This window comes from Nyctibius grandis, chromosome 8 (genome assembly GCF_013368605.1).
Source record: "Nyctibius grandis isolate bNycGra1 chromosome 8, bNycGra1.pri, whole genome shotgun sequence".
NCBI classification, from domain to species: domain Eukaryota; kingdom Metazoa; phylum Chordata; class Aves; order Nyctibiiformes; family Nyctibiidae; genus Nyctibius; species Nyctibius grandis.
This window is the reverse complement of record NC_090665.1, coordinates 24,796,060-24,812,052: the sequence shown is the minus strand read 5'-3', so window position 1 is coordinate 24,812,052 and position 15,993 is coordinate 24,796,060. Positions and strand designations below refer to the sequence as shown.

General features: G+C 35.7%; 1 protein-coding gene across 1 annotated transcript in view; it reads left to right on the top strand.

The window, feature by feature from the left end:
* DENND1B (DENN domain containing 1B) overlaps window positions 1–15,993 on the top strand; it is a 160,072-nt gene that overhangs the window by 69,802 nt on the left and 74,277 nt on the right. The window contains exons 6-8 of the mRNA XM_068406398.1: window positions 7,606–7,675; window positions 9,583–9,663; window positions 14,287–14,340. Of these exons, the coding sequence (XP_068262499.1) occupies window positions 7,606–7,675; window positions 9,583–9,663; window positions 14,287–14,340 (205 nt within the window). The remainder of the gene's footprint in view (window positions 1–7,605; window positions 7,676–9,582; window positions 9,664–14,286; window positions 14,341–15,993) is intronic.

The window sequence follows — 15,993 nt, the reverse complement described above, 5'->3', positions numbered from 1 at the left end:
GAGCCATGTGCTGCCAAAGAACCAAACCCATTGGCAGCAGAGGGACAGCTTGGAGAATTTTGGAGAGTAAACTAGGAAGCTTATGGAGAAAAGCAGAATATCAGGTATTTGGACAACATGGAAGTCAGGCAGTCATGGCAGGTGTCATTAGGATAGACCACATGAGTTACGGAGACAAACCCAACATCCACTTGTAAAAGAATATCAGTAAAAGACAACCAGACAATATAACAACTTGTAGGGTAGTGCTTAAAATTATTGGAAATATCACATCAAGACTTCTGTGAGCTTTTAAACTGATTCCAAACTAATGTTGAGAGCCAGTGCACTGGATGTTTTTGAGCAAGTAATTTAAAAATAAGTATTTGCTATAAATATTGCAAAAAAATAATTACTACCATATAATAAAACAAAAGTAAAAGTTTTTATTCTGGAAATTAATTGACTTTCTGTGATCGTGACAATACTTTTTTAATAATACTTCAGAAAGACTTAATTCTTAGGATTTTGGAGTGTATGGTACTTAACCGTTTTTTCTGTGATACCTTTTGTTGATACATCGTGTTAAGGCTCAGAGAGAGAATGTATGTGTAGGATTTTAGCTCTTTTCTCTGAGCTAACCTTTTCTTCCCTCATCCAGCTAGAAACAAAATTTTTGACTTGTACTCCTAACATGGTCTGGCTGGTTTCTAAAGCTGTAATAACAGATGTTTAATCAGTTACACACACTCAAGTACACACATTTAAATACTGTATGTAGTGCTGCAAAGCAAAGGCTGCAAATTCTCAGCTGGTGTAAACTTGTTTTTTTTAACATTTCCCCACAGACATACATCAGCTAAAGATTAGGCAGCGGTCTGTTACTTGATAGAAATAATGTGGAAAGTGGCAAGTGGCAAGCTATAATTTTTCACCCAACCGTAATCAAACTGTTGCTTTTATTGTGACAATTTCAAATTTACAATGCACAGCTGAATGCATAACAGCACTAGCTTCATAGCGTTGTACTTCTACCTTGGTAGTCCGTTTCTCTCCAACTTGTGTGTTTTGTGTTTAGCTCAGACAGAAAGAATGCATTGGTATTTCCATCCGATGTGTTTTAGTATTCAGTCTGGTTGCTGCTCTGAATCCAAGATTCGTTAGAAGTCACCAAGTGAAAGGAGGCTCGCTAGCAGACTTCTTTTGGCATTTTATCTGGCTCTCCCTTGTACATGCTTGTTGATCTAAAATTAACCAAAATCAAAGAAATCTTAACAAATGAATGCTGTCTTTATGTATAAAAGAGTGTGTATGCATGTTCGCACTTGCTCTCTTCCATATATCAAAATAGCAAAAATTTATATTCACTGTGTGCATATACACATAATGACTTTGCTGTATGAGCAATTCAAACTACTTGTCTGTCACAGATATGTACACAATAGTCATAGACTTTTATAGAAACACACAAATGCAGGCGTACATAAATACCACGTCTAACTGCACATCTACATATGCACATATATGTATATTGCCTCAAACAAGAGGAATACATTAAGATTGCTGACTGGGGCTTTAACAAAGAGTCAAATACAGAAAAATTAACTAAATGAAATGATCATAAATAACTAAAATCTAAGTAAGAATGTCTGAAAAGAGCAGAAACAAGCCAATCAAAGTGATGAGAAGGAAATACTATAGAAATTTGGGTAGGCTGGTGAGTGGGGAACAGGACACAACTTTTCTCTTGTGGATGGTACAAGGCCATGTGTTAACCTATACCACAGCTGCTAAAGAGACAGGATTTGAACTGCTGAACAGGATTCTTCACTGAAAACTGAAGAAAAGGCTTCTTGTCCTCAGGTTTTACACCAACAACCTAAAGCTGCTTGTAAGATTAGTCTTGTGGTTTATGGGACTTCTCTTTATAGTTCCTTCTTCATCTGAAACACTAATTAAAGGAAATAATCTCTGATTTCGCAGCCACGTAGTCCTGCTTTTAAACTGGATAGTTTGAAACAGAAAATATACTTGGGCATATAAAATTCTTCTATAAGTTTTATATTTTTTTTTTACATTTTATATACACATGTATATGAATTGTGTAAACAGAATTTTCTCACAAATTGGAATGTTTTGTTCAAGTTCTCTATATGTTTATACAGTGAAGTAAAAATCCCCCAAGGTAGCTACCTCCGGCATTTTTGTTTGAAGAACTTCATTGTGATATTGTCTAAAATGATTATGCAGAGCTTGACTGCAGTTGCCAAGTTCAAGGTGCCATTAAATACAAAACCATAGTAAGATGAGAAGATAAATCTTGGATTATTCTGCAGAAGTTTTGTGTGATTCCTTTGCAAATTTTTTGTTTTCTTTCGTTTTTGTTTTTTTTTTTTTTTTTTTTTTTTAAACTGCACGGCTGCTTTGTGAAGCTCTCAGTGTGAATCCTGCTGTGTCACCTCCTCCCTCTCCACAAACTGTTGAGCTAATGCAGCCCCATAAGAACAAGGGATACCACAACAGGAATCTATCTTGTTGTGCTCATATACTATACTGGATCTTTTGTTCTAGTTTTACTTTTTATATTTTAATTTAAATAATAATTTTGCAAGTTGAGATTTGAAATAGCACAGTAGAAACTTCAGTGTTCACTTTTGAAAAATAGGAGGACACTTAATTCTTCTGGATATTTTTTCTAAATATCACTGCTGTTTGCAGTAGGAATAGTACTTTCTGGGCTTACATGAAATTGAATTTGAATTACCTGAACGGTTTTAGTACAAAGGGCAGATAATTTGACTGAAATTTGTTTCGTTAAAAGTCTTGAAACTGTTGATGGACTCTGAGGTTGACCTTATGTATCCAGAGGAACGCAAAATGCATCATTAAAACGCTCAGTCTTACCTTTCATTAATTTTAGGACTGTAAAATTGTCACCTACATTTCCAAATGAAATGCTTTAATAAGGAAGACAGGTTTATGTGGCAAGCCTTTGTAGTTCTTCAGTTCAGACCACGCTTGAAGCTTTCTCGCTCTTCCTTTAGGCAAATCCCTTAGAAGCAGAATGTTTCAATTTTACACATTTTGTGTCAATTTTCCAGACAGAAAAGTAGCCCCTAGACATTAGACATTTAGCTACGGAAAGGCAGTTTCCTTAGTTTTATTTGATTACTAGAAGTTAGATTCCTGCTGATAGTTCAGGACTGTTAGTGGTTACCTGACTGTTTGACAGAAAACATTTCCTCTCCTTTATTTAACCTTTGACTCATGAATGTAAAAGTTTTATCAGAGCTGTAGTAGAAGCACCAGTGAGGTGGAAGTCTACTTATGGCAACAAGGGTTATGCGTGACTTTGAATAAAAGTCTGAGCTCCTGCCTTGTGGCACATTTGGATTAAAAGAAAATGCTAAGTACTTTTTTAATTACCATGAAATATCTTGGGCTCTTGCTTTCGTGACAGGCAGTGGCTGTACTTTTAAATAAAGACCACTGTATTCTCAACCAGGGAATACGTATCTATTAAAACAATATTGCGTATGTTTTGATGTTTTTCTTTATCACAGGAGAAATGTTTTGTGACAACTTTAGAGAAATCGTTGTATGTTGTTGGAGGTTGTTGTATGTTTGTCTTGTATATTTGTTTCTCAGTTATTGGTTGTACCATGCGGAATGAAGACAATGTGTACAATCAAAGAAAAATAAACAAGAAACCAATAATGGTTTCATAAGTTTAAGAACCTAAATTATTTTTATTTGAAGTTTAGGCTTCTAAATACATTAAAACTGAAAATTAAAGCCCTGTTTTTCCTCTATTTTATCTGCTGTGAAGGGGCCTCATTGATAACCTCTTGACATTTTTGTAAGACAGCTAATTAATTATGAAATGCACTGCTCAAATAATTGTATGAATACAGGTATGATGGCAAGGTCTTTCTAGTAATGAGCTTCAATTTTGAATTTATCTTGTTGTTAAGGCACATATTAGTGTGACAGTTTTGAGTTAGGAGTAATATATTACAGGTCTGCTCTGTTAAATTCAGTAATTTCAAAACTATTTTTTGCAGACAGTGCATTTCTGTACTGACTTGAAAAAAAAATTGTTACCCAGCCTAACAGATGTCGATGGACATTTGTGTGCTGGATGACTTTTCTGTACATAGACTAGTTCTTCTGTGCTAAACAAAGATTAAATAATGTTGCAAGATTTGCTAAGAGGACAAGCTGAGAAGATTGTTTTACCTGTAATGCTTCTGGGTTTTAGCTATCACACGCATAAGTGCCATGTACAATGCTTTATCCAATACGATATACTGGATAAAGATCTAAAGCCTATATCATGGGAATGTTCATCTATGCATAAATCTATTTACTAGAGTAGTCCAAATAAATTAATAGGATTATTAACATGTGTTTGCAAAATCAAAAATGTTGCTTGACAGCCTTGAGGATGTTACAAAATACAAAGAGCTTATACTTGCTCTTTGAATTGAGAATCTAAAATACCAACTGAGAGCTGTCTTTGTTATGAACAAACACAACCTGTTTTTATGTTTATTTTTGAATGCAGAGATGCGTTGTGTATGCACACACACAAATGCACTCGTTATTGCTTATGCAAACAACAAATGTAACAATTCTTTATTATACTGAATTAACAGCAATTAGCAAATATATAAAAGAAAAATATAAAGGGAACTTTTTTGCTTTCCAATAGATCTTTGTAATATTTTGTTGCAGTAAGAACAGTATAATTAAACATATCGACAGAAGCTTTTGCAATTAAACTGTGCTTTTGAAGAACTGAATATTATATGGAAAAGAAACAGAGGACAGGTCTTGGTGGCCTTTGGCTTCATGCCATATAATGTAATGGAGTACTTGTTTTGATTTCCTTAATTCTTCAGGTTTAAAAGGTGTATTGAAATTATATTATCCTTGTGTCTGTGGTTATAAGGCTTAAAAGAATTCTTTTTCCAGTCTTTCATCTCAGAAAGGAAACTGGCATTTTAAAACTCTGTTCAAATAGCCTGTTTTTGCAATGTTTTTCTTTATGGTTTTGTTACATGAAGACACAGAAGTGTGTCATCAACCTGATTTTGCTAAGGGAAGAAATTCTTGTATGAGTACTCTGGTCAGCATGCCTCACTGTATGAAAGAAAAATCTCCCTTGGCTTTCTGCTAGGGTTCATTCATTTCAAATAATGAATTTGACCTTTTTATGCATAGACTTAAAAATTGCACTTAATTTTTGTTTTCACAGTAAGAGGGGAGTTGAGATCATAGGTAAAGAAATATGGTTAATATTTTATTGAAGTAGGAGCATTTCTTTTTATAGATTGCTGTTCATAAGTGCTCATTAAGAAAAAAGAATGATCAGATAAGATTTTAGAGTATTCTGCAGCAAAATATACTGGGGTGATGTACACTACTAATGCAGAGGTGATAGCAAAAGACTGGGAAGCTTTTAGATAATCTAACCCATTTGTGTGTCCAGTGTTATAAAAATACTTCACAATTTATACCTACCTTGTACCTTGACTTGGACAAAACACCAGAACAGTGTTCCAGTCCCTGCTGTCATTCTAGGCTGGTAAAACTGTTCAATAGCTCTGACATTTGCAGGTACTCTGAATGCTGTAGTGAACAATTTTGTTTGCCTATCTATGCTGCATTTCAGCAATGTGTAAAACCAGGTTAACATGATTTCAGAAGATAATAGAACAGGAGTGCTAGGTGGAAGAAACTCAAAGATCAGATGTTTCAGGTGCTGTTATGATGGGTGTTTTACAAGGGCGTGCAGTGTTCATGCCTGTAAGCAGCGAGTTGCCTTACACAGGTGCAGTGAAGTAAATTTTATGATTATATAAGAATATATTGAAAAACAAATGCAATAATGTCACACCTTAACTAGTGTTGACAATACCAAGCATTAAAAATGTCTGTGAGCATTAAGAGGTTGATGTAGTTTTGATTAATAGCCAGTACAGTGTATGGTAAAGTGTGATAAAGACATTAATACAGTGGCTCTAAAAGAAATCGTTGCCTCTGTGTCTCTTTGGCTTGGCAAGAGTAAATTCATGGTGGTTTTTTGTGGTGGTTTTTTTTGTGTTTTTTTTTTTTAACAACCAGCAGTTAAGCATTTATAAGGATAGCAAAGTAAAGATTGCTAGAAAACGCATAACTGTGTGTTCAGATTTCCACTGTTCTATTTCTTTGCCCTAAGAATTGGGACCTGTTTCTAAAGCCTTGCCAGCTGCATACTGAGAACAGAGGTGTTGCAGAGAAAATGCAACCCTTCGCTGGACTCACTGGACAAAAGTAGACTTGGTTTCTCTACCAGCCAGGGTTTCCCTAACAGGTTTCCTTTTCCTATCAGGGAAAACATTTATATTTTACATACTGGGCTTTTTCAGTCGCAGTTAGCATGTTTCCTCAAATATGTAAATTTGAAATTTTAAGGTCTGTCCACAGCACATGCTAAAGCTTTTAAGAAATGCATTGAAAGTATGTCTGTGGATTTACACTGCACTGAATAACAAAGTGTGTAGTATTGTTACATATGGGTATGAAATGTAGTAAAAACATTTCAGGGTTTATTTCCTTCCCAGCCCCCCTTCTAATATCAAACTAATATTAACCATACTATGGTATGGTTAATTACTAAAATTAGTAATGTTCTTTGTGATAAAACTCTAACAGACATGAGAAGGCTTGTTAATTTGTAAGTAAGGAGTAATTTATACTGGTACTATTTAGTTTACCAAACTTATTATAGATGTATCATAGGCTTAAATAGTGATTGTGGAAAGTTCTGTAGCATGCAATCACTGATGATGACACTGTTAAAGGTAAGTGTTCTGTAAACAGATGACCAAAAAATGGAACTTATGCCACTGTGTTTGAGTTTTTTTGCATGCTCTTCAGTTATCTCTTGTTTATCTTGGATTCTGTTTAATTCGCTGAGAGTATTGCACACATAAGGGCTGCAAACTTGTGTTAAAAGTGAATTAAGTATTCATGTATTAATGTGCTCTGTGTTTACAATGTTGGTGAATGATCACTTGTTTTTAGAAGTTAATTCTATCTATAGAAATGACTTTATAGGGAGACCAATATTCTTACATATAATGTGACATTTATACTATTGCATAGCATTACACCACTTGTCAAATATGGGGTTCCTGGTCTGTCCAGGTAAAATTGTTTTTCATTCTCCAGGGAAGCAGCAGTTCTGGCAGTCCACCAGGTACAAGAGGACATAGAATTTCAAAATTGCAAATAATATAACTACTGAAAGCTGTAATAATTAAAGATAATGGGAATGTGATTTGGCAATGTTTAAAATGGTGTTTTGGTGCCTTTAAAATAATGAGAAGTGAAACTATTATGAGCTAATCTACGCTTATTGGAACTTAAAGCAGGTGTCCAGCATAAAGAAACGTAGCTTTGCTACTGTCTATCAGTGATGTACCATTACATTTGTGGGGAAAAGTTTTATATGCATTTTATTTATATTTAGAAATATTATAAAAATGTGCAAGTCAGATTAATCGTAGTAGTATTTTATAAGCACTGGAAAAAATACATTGATATTTTATTAAAATTCTTTTTCCCCTCCTGTTTTAGTTACCTACCATGGTTTGAGGTGTACTACAAGCTCCTAAATACCCTGGCAGATTATTTGGCTAAAGAACAGGTAATTTTAGATATTCTATTTCTTTGTGTAAAATATTTTCCTTGAAATAATAGGCACAGTTTGAAGTGCTGTAAAGTGATTCTATATTTTTTGAAAGTGTAAAATTTTAGTAGAATTTAGAAGCAAGTTTTTACATTCATCATAGTGAAATTCAAAGAATCTGAACATAGAGCTGCCACAGTCACTTGGATCCCACATTAATCTTAAAAAGCTGCTGAGAATATACCTTTATAAAGTGTCAGTCTTAGCATAAACAAGTCCTGGGTGAAGTGTGAGCAAAGTGTCACATCGCTGGAGATCTGTATGACGTATTGATTGTAAACTGTAGATCTCTGGAACTATCTGATTATCAGTTGCAAACACTTTTTTTCAGAACTGCATAAAATATGATGTACTGTTTCACCCTTCGTATTAACTAAAAACTACCTCTCGTAATTCTGTCATCTCAACTAGCAAGACAAAATTACTTGCAGCATTTGGTGAAGAATCATGATAGTTTAGTTTGCATATTCATGAGCAATTAGACATATTCCAGGATTACACAGGAAAGGAAATACTGGCATCTGTCTTTACTGAGAACATTAAAGCTATACTTTTCTGCTTTAACTATTTTAGTGTACTAGATTGTAATTAAAAAAAAAAAAAGCATCAATAGTCAGCCATATGCTGTAGACTGGAAAAGCTGACATTTCAAGAATATATGAACTATAGAATAAGCAATTATTGTGTGTTACAGTAAATGAACTATAGAGAATGGTGGTATTATACGTAAAGAGAAAATGTAGCAGGAAAGTTTGGCGTTAGCTGTGTTTAAATAAAGTGTGGAATACATTGAAGTCTTATAAATGGTATAATGAGACTTTGATTTTTGGCTACAATTTCACTGTAATAGTAAAAACTGTTATTAAGGTTGTATTTGACAGAAGGGGTAGGGATTGGCGTCTTTCTTGGTCACTGGTTCTGGCATTGCAGCTATTATTGCAACCAGTTTAAGTTGCTGGGCTGTAAGTTTGTTGTCCTGTACGCTGAGGAAACTGTTTTGATGGGTCAGAAAGTTTTAGCAGTGTATAGAAGGTTTTTTTTTGTGTTGCCTAGTGCCATACGTGTTGCTGAGGAGGGTGTTAGAGGACATTGCTCCCTCCTGGCCCAGGCACTGTTCGTCTGACCAAGAGCTAGACCCAAAGTCTTGTTTACTAGTGTGAGGTCCAGCAACATCATCATTCTTGAAGGGAGAGGCGGAAGCTTCCTGCAAACAATGTATTTAAAAGCTAGCCCTGGCTTGTCACTCATATTTGTGTTTTTTTACTTTGACAACAAAAAGAATTTCATCTTCATGAACAAAAACCCTAAACTGAATGAAAACCCTAAACCAAGCAAAAACTCCTGCCACATCTCTTACCCAAGTAAATGTCTCTTTTAGAGATCAAGGTGGGGGACCCTAGTTAAACCTGGTAGCTGCGTGTACTTTTTAGTAAAGCTTATTAACTGTTTTATGTGCTCTGATGAATAATTCTAGAAGTATACAATATAGGTATGTAGCTGCATATTTAGTAAAAGTTTGAATAGACAAATATCACGGCAAACAGTTTTAGGAAGATGATGTCCCAGATGCACAGACCAGCTGGACGTGTTAATACTATTTTCAGTTGCAAATAACGTGATTCATTTAAGGAGTATATGGGGAAATATGTAATAGATTGACTTAACTTGCAGATACAATCATTTTCTAAGATACAAAGTTGGCCTGAATTTTATACATAATGTTTAAATACTTCATTGCGAATTGCAATTGTCTTTCTCATTAAATATATATATATCTTTGTCAATATATACTTTGATGTGTAGTAAATGATAATTAGTCAATTTTTATGCGATAATTAAATACCTTTTAAAAATATTCCCTATAGGAAAATGACTCAAATGATTTGTTAAAATCATTGTATAACCATCCTGTGCCAAAGGCGAATGCTTTAGTCAGTTTAAGTGTGGTAAGTATTCTCTATTTAACTCCTACTCCTATTACTGACTATAAAATAGTAGATAAGGTGGAAATAAACAAACAAAAAAAACCCCTTTATAAAGAGTAAACTTATGTTGCTTCCCATCATTAACTGGCTTGGACAACCTTTTTTTTTTTTTTTTTTTTTTTCCTCTGTGCAGAATAGAGTTTGTTTCTGTCTCGTGTTGTTCTCTTAAAGTCATAGTCATAAAGAAGCAGAAATTGGAATTTTGCTCTGTGGATGAGAAAGTAAACTTCAGCGGGAGCTGGCAGTGCTAGAACTGCTTTTTTGTGCTTCCAGCTGTTTCATGTAGACAATTTTGGTTTCTCCTGCTGTGAATCGGGAGACACTAACTCTGTTTTATTGCCTCTTATGTCTGAGTAGGTAGACTTGCAGGATTGGGCAAAAATCTGTGTAAGCTGGCTTCTTTCCCTTCTTCCTTCCCCTTCTTCCTAGTTTCGCCTGATCATGCAAAAATGCTGTAGGAAAGATGGTAGGAGAAGTGTACTGCATTACGTGAAACTTTCAGCACATCTAGGTGAAAGAACGTGTCCATGTCCTTGCTTTTGCACTCTGACTTTTCATGATGTGGGACTGGACGTGAATAGTACAGCAAGGTGCTGTTGCTGCAGGAGCATCACAGTGAGCCTGTCGCTGTTACAGTTCCTGGAGTTTTTAACAGAAATAACGTATGGACACATGTTTAAATACATTTGTAGAGCCTGCATGAAAGCCAATACAGAGCCTCTGCTGTCTCAGAGGCATTGTTCATGTTCACAGCATCTGTACAATTACTGCACATGTAGGTAACTGTGTGCAACTAACGGTTTCGTGAATGAACTATCGCAGTTTGCAGGGCACAGAAAGACGTGATTTTGTAAAGGCTTTGCTTACATGTATCCTGAAAGTTCATTAGATTATTTATCTTGACCTTATTTGTGTCATTTTCTGTTACTTTTAACTCATTTATTTTAGAACTGAGCCCAATACTTCGAGTAAAGTAAACACAGACTCTAGAAAAGCATCTGGCCCTGTTATGAAGGTGTACAGAAATGGAGATCCTACCAGTTCTATTTCAGTAGTTACTCACCCTTGCTGCTTAACATAATGCTACGTTTATTTTATTTTATTTCCTTGTTATGCTTTTTTCAGTAGGCTATAGAGTCCTAGTATTTTTTTCCCCTTGAACAGTGCTAATCCACTGTACTTGGAAGTCCCTCCAGTCTTGTGTGTTGTTTTTCACCAGAACAATGTACTGGTTTTTGAGGCTGCAGTCAGAATTGTTTCTGTTGCTAAGTTTTTTCTTTCTGTTGTCAGTGTAGTATTTTCAAGTTATTCTTCAGTTCATAGAAGTATTCTTGCAAGGGTACTGTATATCAAATAATATTTTACCATCATTAATTTCAGTAGTATAACCAATTCTAATTTGGCAACCCTAAAATGCTTTATGAAGGCCTGTAAAATCCTACTGCGTTTCAGAGGGGCATAGAGAAATTTTTAAAGATACTTTTCCTTGCGTTTCTTGCAAAGTGTTACTGCCTGTTGCTATCAGTGTTGCAGTTCACCTTGCATAGAACTTGCCTACCTCAAAATGAGCATTGTGATGAACCTGGAAATGGATGTTGCGGTGAATACAGCTGGCAACACTGGAATGACAAATTGCTTGCGGTGAATTTGATGCTTGCTGGTTTTATTTCAATATTATCTGACTTTTGAATTTTTTTTCTCAATTGTCATCTTCCCAGGAGCTTGTTACATCAAAGAGTTTTGTAATCTTTTTAGCTGAACAACGATCATCTAAATGCAGGTCTCTTGCCAAATGCTTGACTGCAGGTACAGTTGAGGAAATATCGTGGATTCAGACGGGGCAGAGCAGGAAGGAATAGCTTAGCCTGAATGAGTATGCTTGTTGGATCTACAGACATCTCTGTTTTTGTAATGCTGAGTGCTGCAGGAAGCAGGGAAATGTTTATGGCCACTTTCAACTCTAACTTTGTGTGCCTCATCTTTTATATTGATGTTCCTTTCTTGCCCTTCATATATTGTAAATAAGCTACACTGGAACTGTTAGTAGTAATAGACTTAAAAAGAAGATACAGTCTGAAAAATATTTATAGAAATGACATCATGAGGTGGCTTTTCATTGTGCCAGGACGAGTCTAGTTCAAATTTCATGATGCAGAATTGAACAGGTCCCTTCCCACATTTACTCAGGTATGCTTCAGGGTGAGGCTCGTAGACGTTGAAGCGGGGTTTAGATGTCAGATCACAATGGTACTTAGGATTGCATGTATATAATCATGCATAAATTATGCCCAATATCTGGATACATGGTGTTTCCCACTAATCCTTGTCAGAAGGACACCAAAATACTTTAGTCCAGTTAGGGACCAAGTTATACCCTCACCTATTGGTCCCAGTAACAAATATTCTGCAGCTGAACTTTATGAGGGGTGATCATTCGTTCTGTGAAACCTGAGCTTAAATATAATTTGGGTCACTTTTATTTTGTCCATAGAGGGCTAAGAAAAGTGATTTTTCTTTTTTTTTTTTTTTTGGAAAAGCTAGCTAAGTCTGAATTCAAATGGGGGAGGAATACAAAGAATAAAATATATTTTCAGCAAATATTTTAAACATGGAATATTACAAGCATTAAAGTCAGCTTTGGCCTTTTTGTTGGAAGACTAAAAAGTCAATTGTTCAATCTTTCTCTCATCTTGCATAAGAACCAAGAGATGATTTTTGCAAGTGAGCAAGTTTTGAAAAAACAGCCTTGTCTTGTATCGGTGAGTTTAAAAGGCACTGACTATCTAAAGCCTATTGTAATTAAAGAAATAATTACTTGCTATAGGATATCTCTTTTGATTTCAGGCTTATTTGTACCTGTCCTTTGGGAAATTCTGCTGCTGTCTTCAGCCTAAAAGATCAGTCTAATATTAATGTACCTATTCTATTTAACTCAGTTTAACTTCAGAGCTATGTGTGTGTGCGTCATAATCCTTTCGTAAAAAACGCAACCAAAATCAAACCCTTAAATTGATGAACAAAACTTGCATTTTCTAGTGTCCTTTTTAGAGAAAACTTTATACAGGACAGCAACTATTAATTTAGTATCTCTTCCAAGGTCGTACATCTTCCTAAGGGAGTTCACAAAGATGTGCAAGGACTCCCTGCCACGTTATTTTTGCTGCTTTATGACTCTTAATGACTGCAGTAATGGGTCTTTGCTTCTCATAGTTCTGACTTCCTTTTCTGTTTAATGAGTGAAATATTATTGCTTTGTTAATTATAAATAATTACTTCTCTAAGTTACTGACTTCATTACTCAGAAATCTTTTGATAAATATTCTGTGACCTTATTACATATAGGAAAGAATTTTCTGTTCTCACTATACTTCTGAAGAATGTAGGCATTCCATTAGTCTGAATATTTTCTTATTCTTGACTAGAGAAAAAAATATTAGCTTTTTTTCTCTGTCGATGTAAAACAATAACCTGGGATATTTATTGTGCAAGTGCTATGATGTTTATGGGATGCCTTCTTTAAGCCTTTTTTTTCCTTAAATTTTTAACCATTGCCAAATGACCTAATTTGTGGGGAGAATTTTCTATTAAATGTATCAAGCTGGTTTAATAAGTCTCCTACACAGAGTTAATAGTATTAATAAACTTTTTGTTGCTTGAACACAAGACACGTTTAATATCTTATAGACTTCCTTTATGTTTTGATATGTCTTTTTCAAGTTTGACTTGAAAACAAACTGTGTTGTTAATTATAATTTTAAAATACACTATAAAAACAAAGAAAGTCTACGAAAAATGTCAAAATTCCGTTAAAAACAAATAAAAGCTAAAAAGTCAATAATTATTGTATTTACTTAGTATGCACTTAAAAGTTTTTTGTCCTTCAAGATTTAGACTAATACGCAAAAATGCCTTAAAATTACTGAGCTAAATCCATGTCTGATAGCTACTAAAAGCACTGGATTAATGAGAATAATTTAAATTACATCTGTTTTTAGTTTAATCCATTTTATATTTATACCCTAGATGGCCTCAAACTAAGATGCATAAAATTGCTAAAGTATTTCATAAATGATTGTGGAATCTCAAGCTGTCAGACCTTGCATTTCTGTTAACACGTTTTTGATTCAAAGATGTTTGGAAAGAGTAGAGAATGTATATCAAGTAATAATATTTCTATTCTAATTAATTTTCTCATGTGAATGATTTTTCCTTTTCCATTCTAAATTTACATTTTGTCCTTTAACATTTTTTTTGTGGTTGCAATTTTAAAATCAATGCTTAAATTAATCAATGCTACTCTGAGGCTCATGACATCATTTAAAGCTGGCTTAATTTCAGTGTTATTTCAAAACTGCTGCCCAACGTTTTGTTCCCTTGGTTTGTGTGCTGTGCTGAACCAGAGCTTGTCATTTCGTGTTGTGTTCTGCTTAATTCTTTGTCTAGTAGTGGTAAGAATGCTATTTGAAAAATGGCTATTTGCTTAAACAAAGATGGGGTTGGAAATCCTAAATGCTGAATTTTTTTAAAAAAGGATTTTTGGTTTCTGTGTGCATAAATTATTAATTATTTTTTCCCACTGTTTAGCACTCGTATTTCATTACTCCTGATATAACTGGATTGCCAACAATCCCTGAAAGCGTAAGTATGCAGTTTCTTTTTTAAATATTTAGGAGAAGTATCAGCCTCATTCTGTGGGTTGGAATGAACTCTGCTTTTATCAATAGGAGATTTTTTTTTTTACAAGACTGTTTTTAGAGTATGATTGATGTCTATTATTACAACCTTTAGCTAGTAGTTACTGTTGCATTCATCATTAACCCATTTTAAAGCATTAACAGGGCATTTTTGACCACTGCTATAGTCACCCTTTGCTCATAATTACTTGGCTTCTTTGCGTTTATTGGGATTATTTATGTAAAATACACTCTACTCCTGCACCTCACGTTATTTGAATACCTGCCCTTCAAACACTGCATTGCTAAGATGCAAGTTCGGCTATCAAGATACGCAGTTATTTTTTGTGTAAGAAGGCGTTGTTTCAGGCTTACATTTGGATGGTAACCATGCACCAGGAATGGTGTTAGTATTATTATTTTTTTTTTTAAATGACGACTTGCATTCTGTAGATGCTAAATCCTTGATGATGCTTTGGGTATATTGCAGATGTGAAATCTTAGATCACATTCTCTATGATGCGTTTAGCTGGATAACATCTCGTAAAAGAGCTTCGAAACTTTCTCCTTTCCACTCTTGCATTTAAATCTGGAATTGCATGTGGATGTATAGACGTGTTCTTCTGAGGCCCCAGAAGAAGTCAGGATAGAGGAGGAATCTGTCTTGGTTGATGAGGGCTGGGTCAGGGACCAATTAAGCAACCTGGACGTCCATAAATCCATGGGCCCTGATGGGATGCATCTGCGGGTGCTGAGGGAGCTGGCGGAAGTCATTGCTAGGCCACTCTCCATCATCTTTGCTAAGTCGTGGGCAACGGGAGAGGTGCCTGAGGACTGGAGGAAAGCGAATGTCACTCCAGCCTTCAAAAAGGGCAAGAAGGAGGACCCGGGTAACTATAGACCGGTCAGCCTCACCTCCATCCCCGGAAAGGTGATGGAACAACTTGTTCTTGGTGCTGTCTCTAGGCACATCAGGGATAGGGGGATCATTAGGGGCAGTCAACATGGCTTCACCAAGGGGAAGTCATGCTTAACCAACTTGATAGCCTTTTATGAGGACGTAACCCGGTGGATAGATGATGGTAAAGCTGTGGATGTGGTCTATCTTGATTTCAGTAAAGCGTTTGACACTGTCTCCCACAGCATCCTCGCAGCTAAACTGAGGAAGTGTGGTCTGGATGATCGGGTAGTGAGGTGGATTGTGAACTGGCTGAAGGAAAGAAGCCAGAGAGTGGTGGTCAATGGGACTGAGTCCAGTTGGAGGCCTGTGTCTAGCGGAGTCCCTCAAGGGTCGGTACTGGGACCAGTACTATTCAATATATTCATTAATGACTTGGATGAGGGAATAGAGTGCACTGTCAGCAAGTTCGCTGATGACACAAAACTGGGAGGAGTGGCTGACGCACCGGAATGCTGCGCAGCCATTCAGAGAGACCTGGACAGGCTGGAGAGTTGGGCGGGGAGAAATTTAATGAAATATAACAAGGGCAAGTGTAGAGTCCTGCATCTGGGCAAGAACAACCCCATGTACCAGTACAAGTTGGGGGCAGACCTGTTGGAGAGCAGCGTAGGGGAAAGGGACCTGGTGGTCCTAGTGGACAACAGGATGACCATGAGC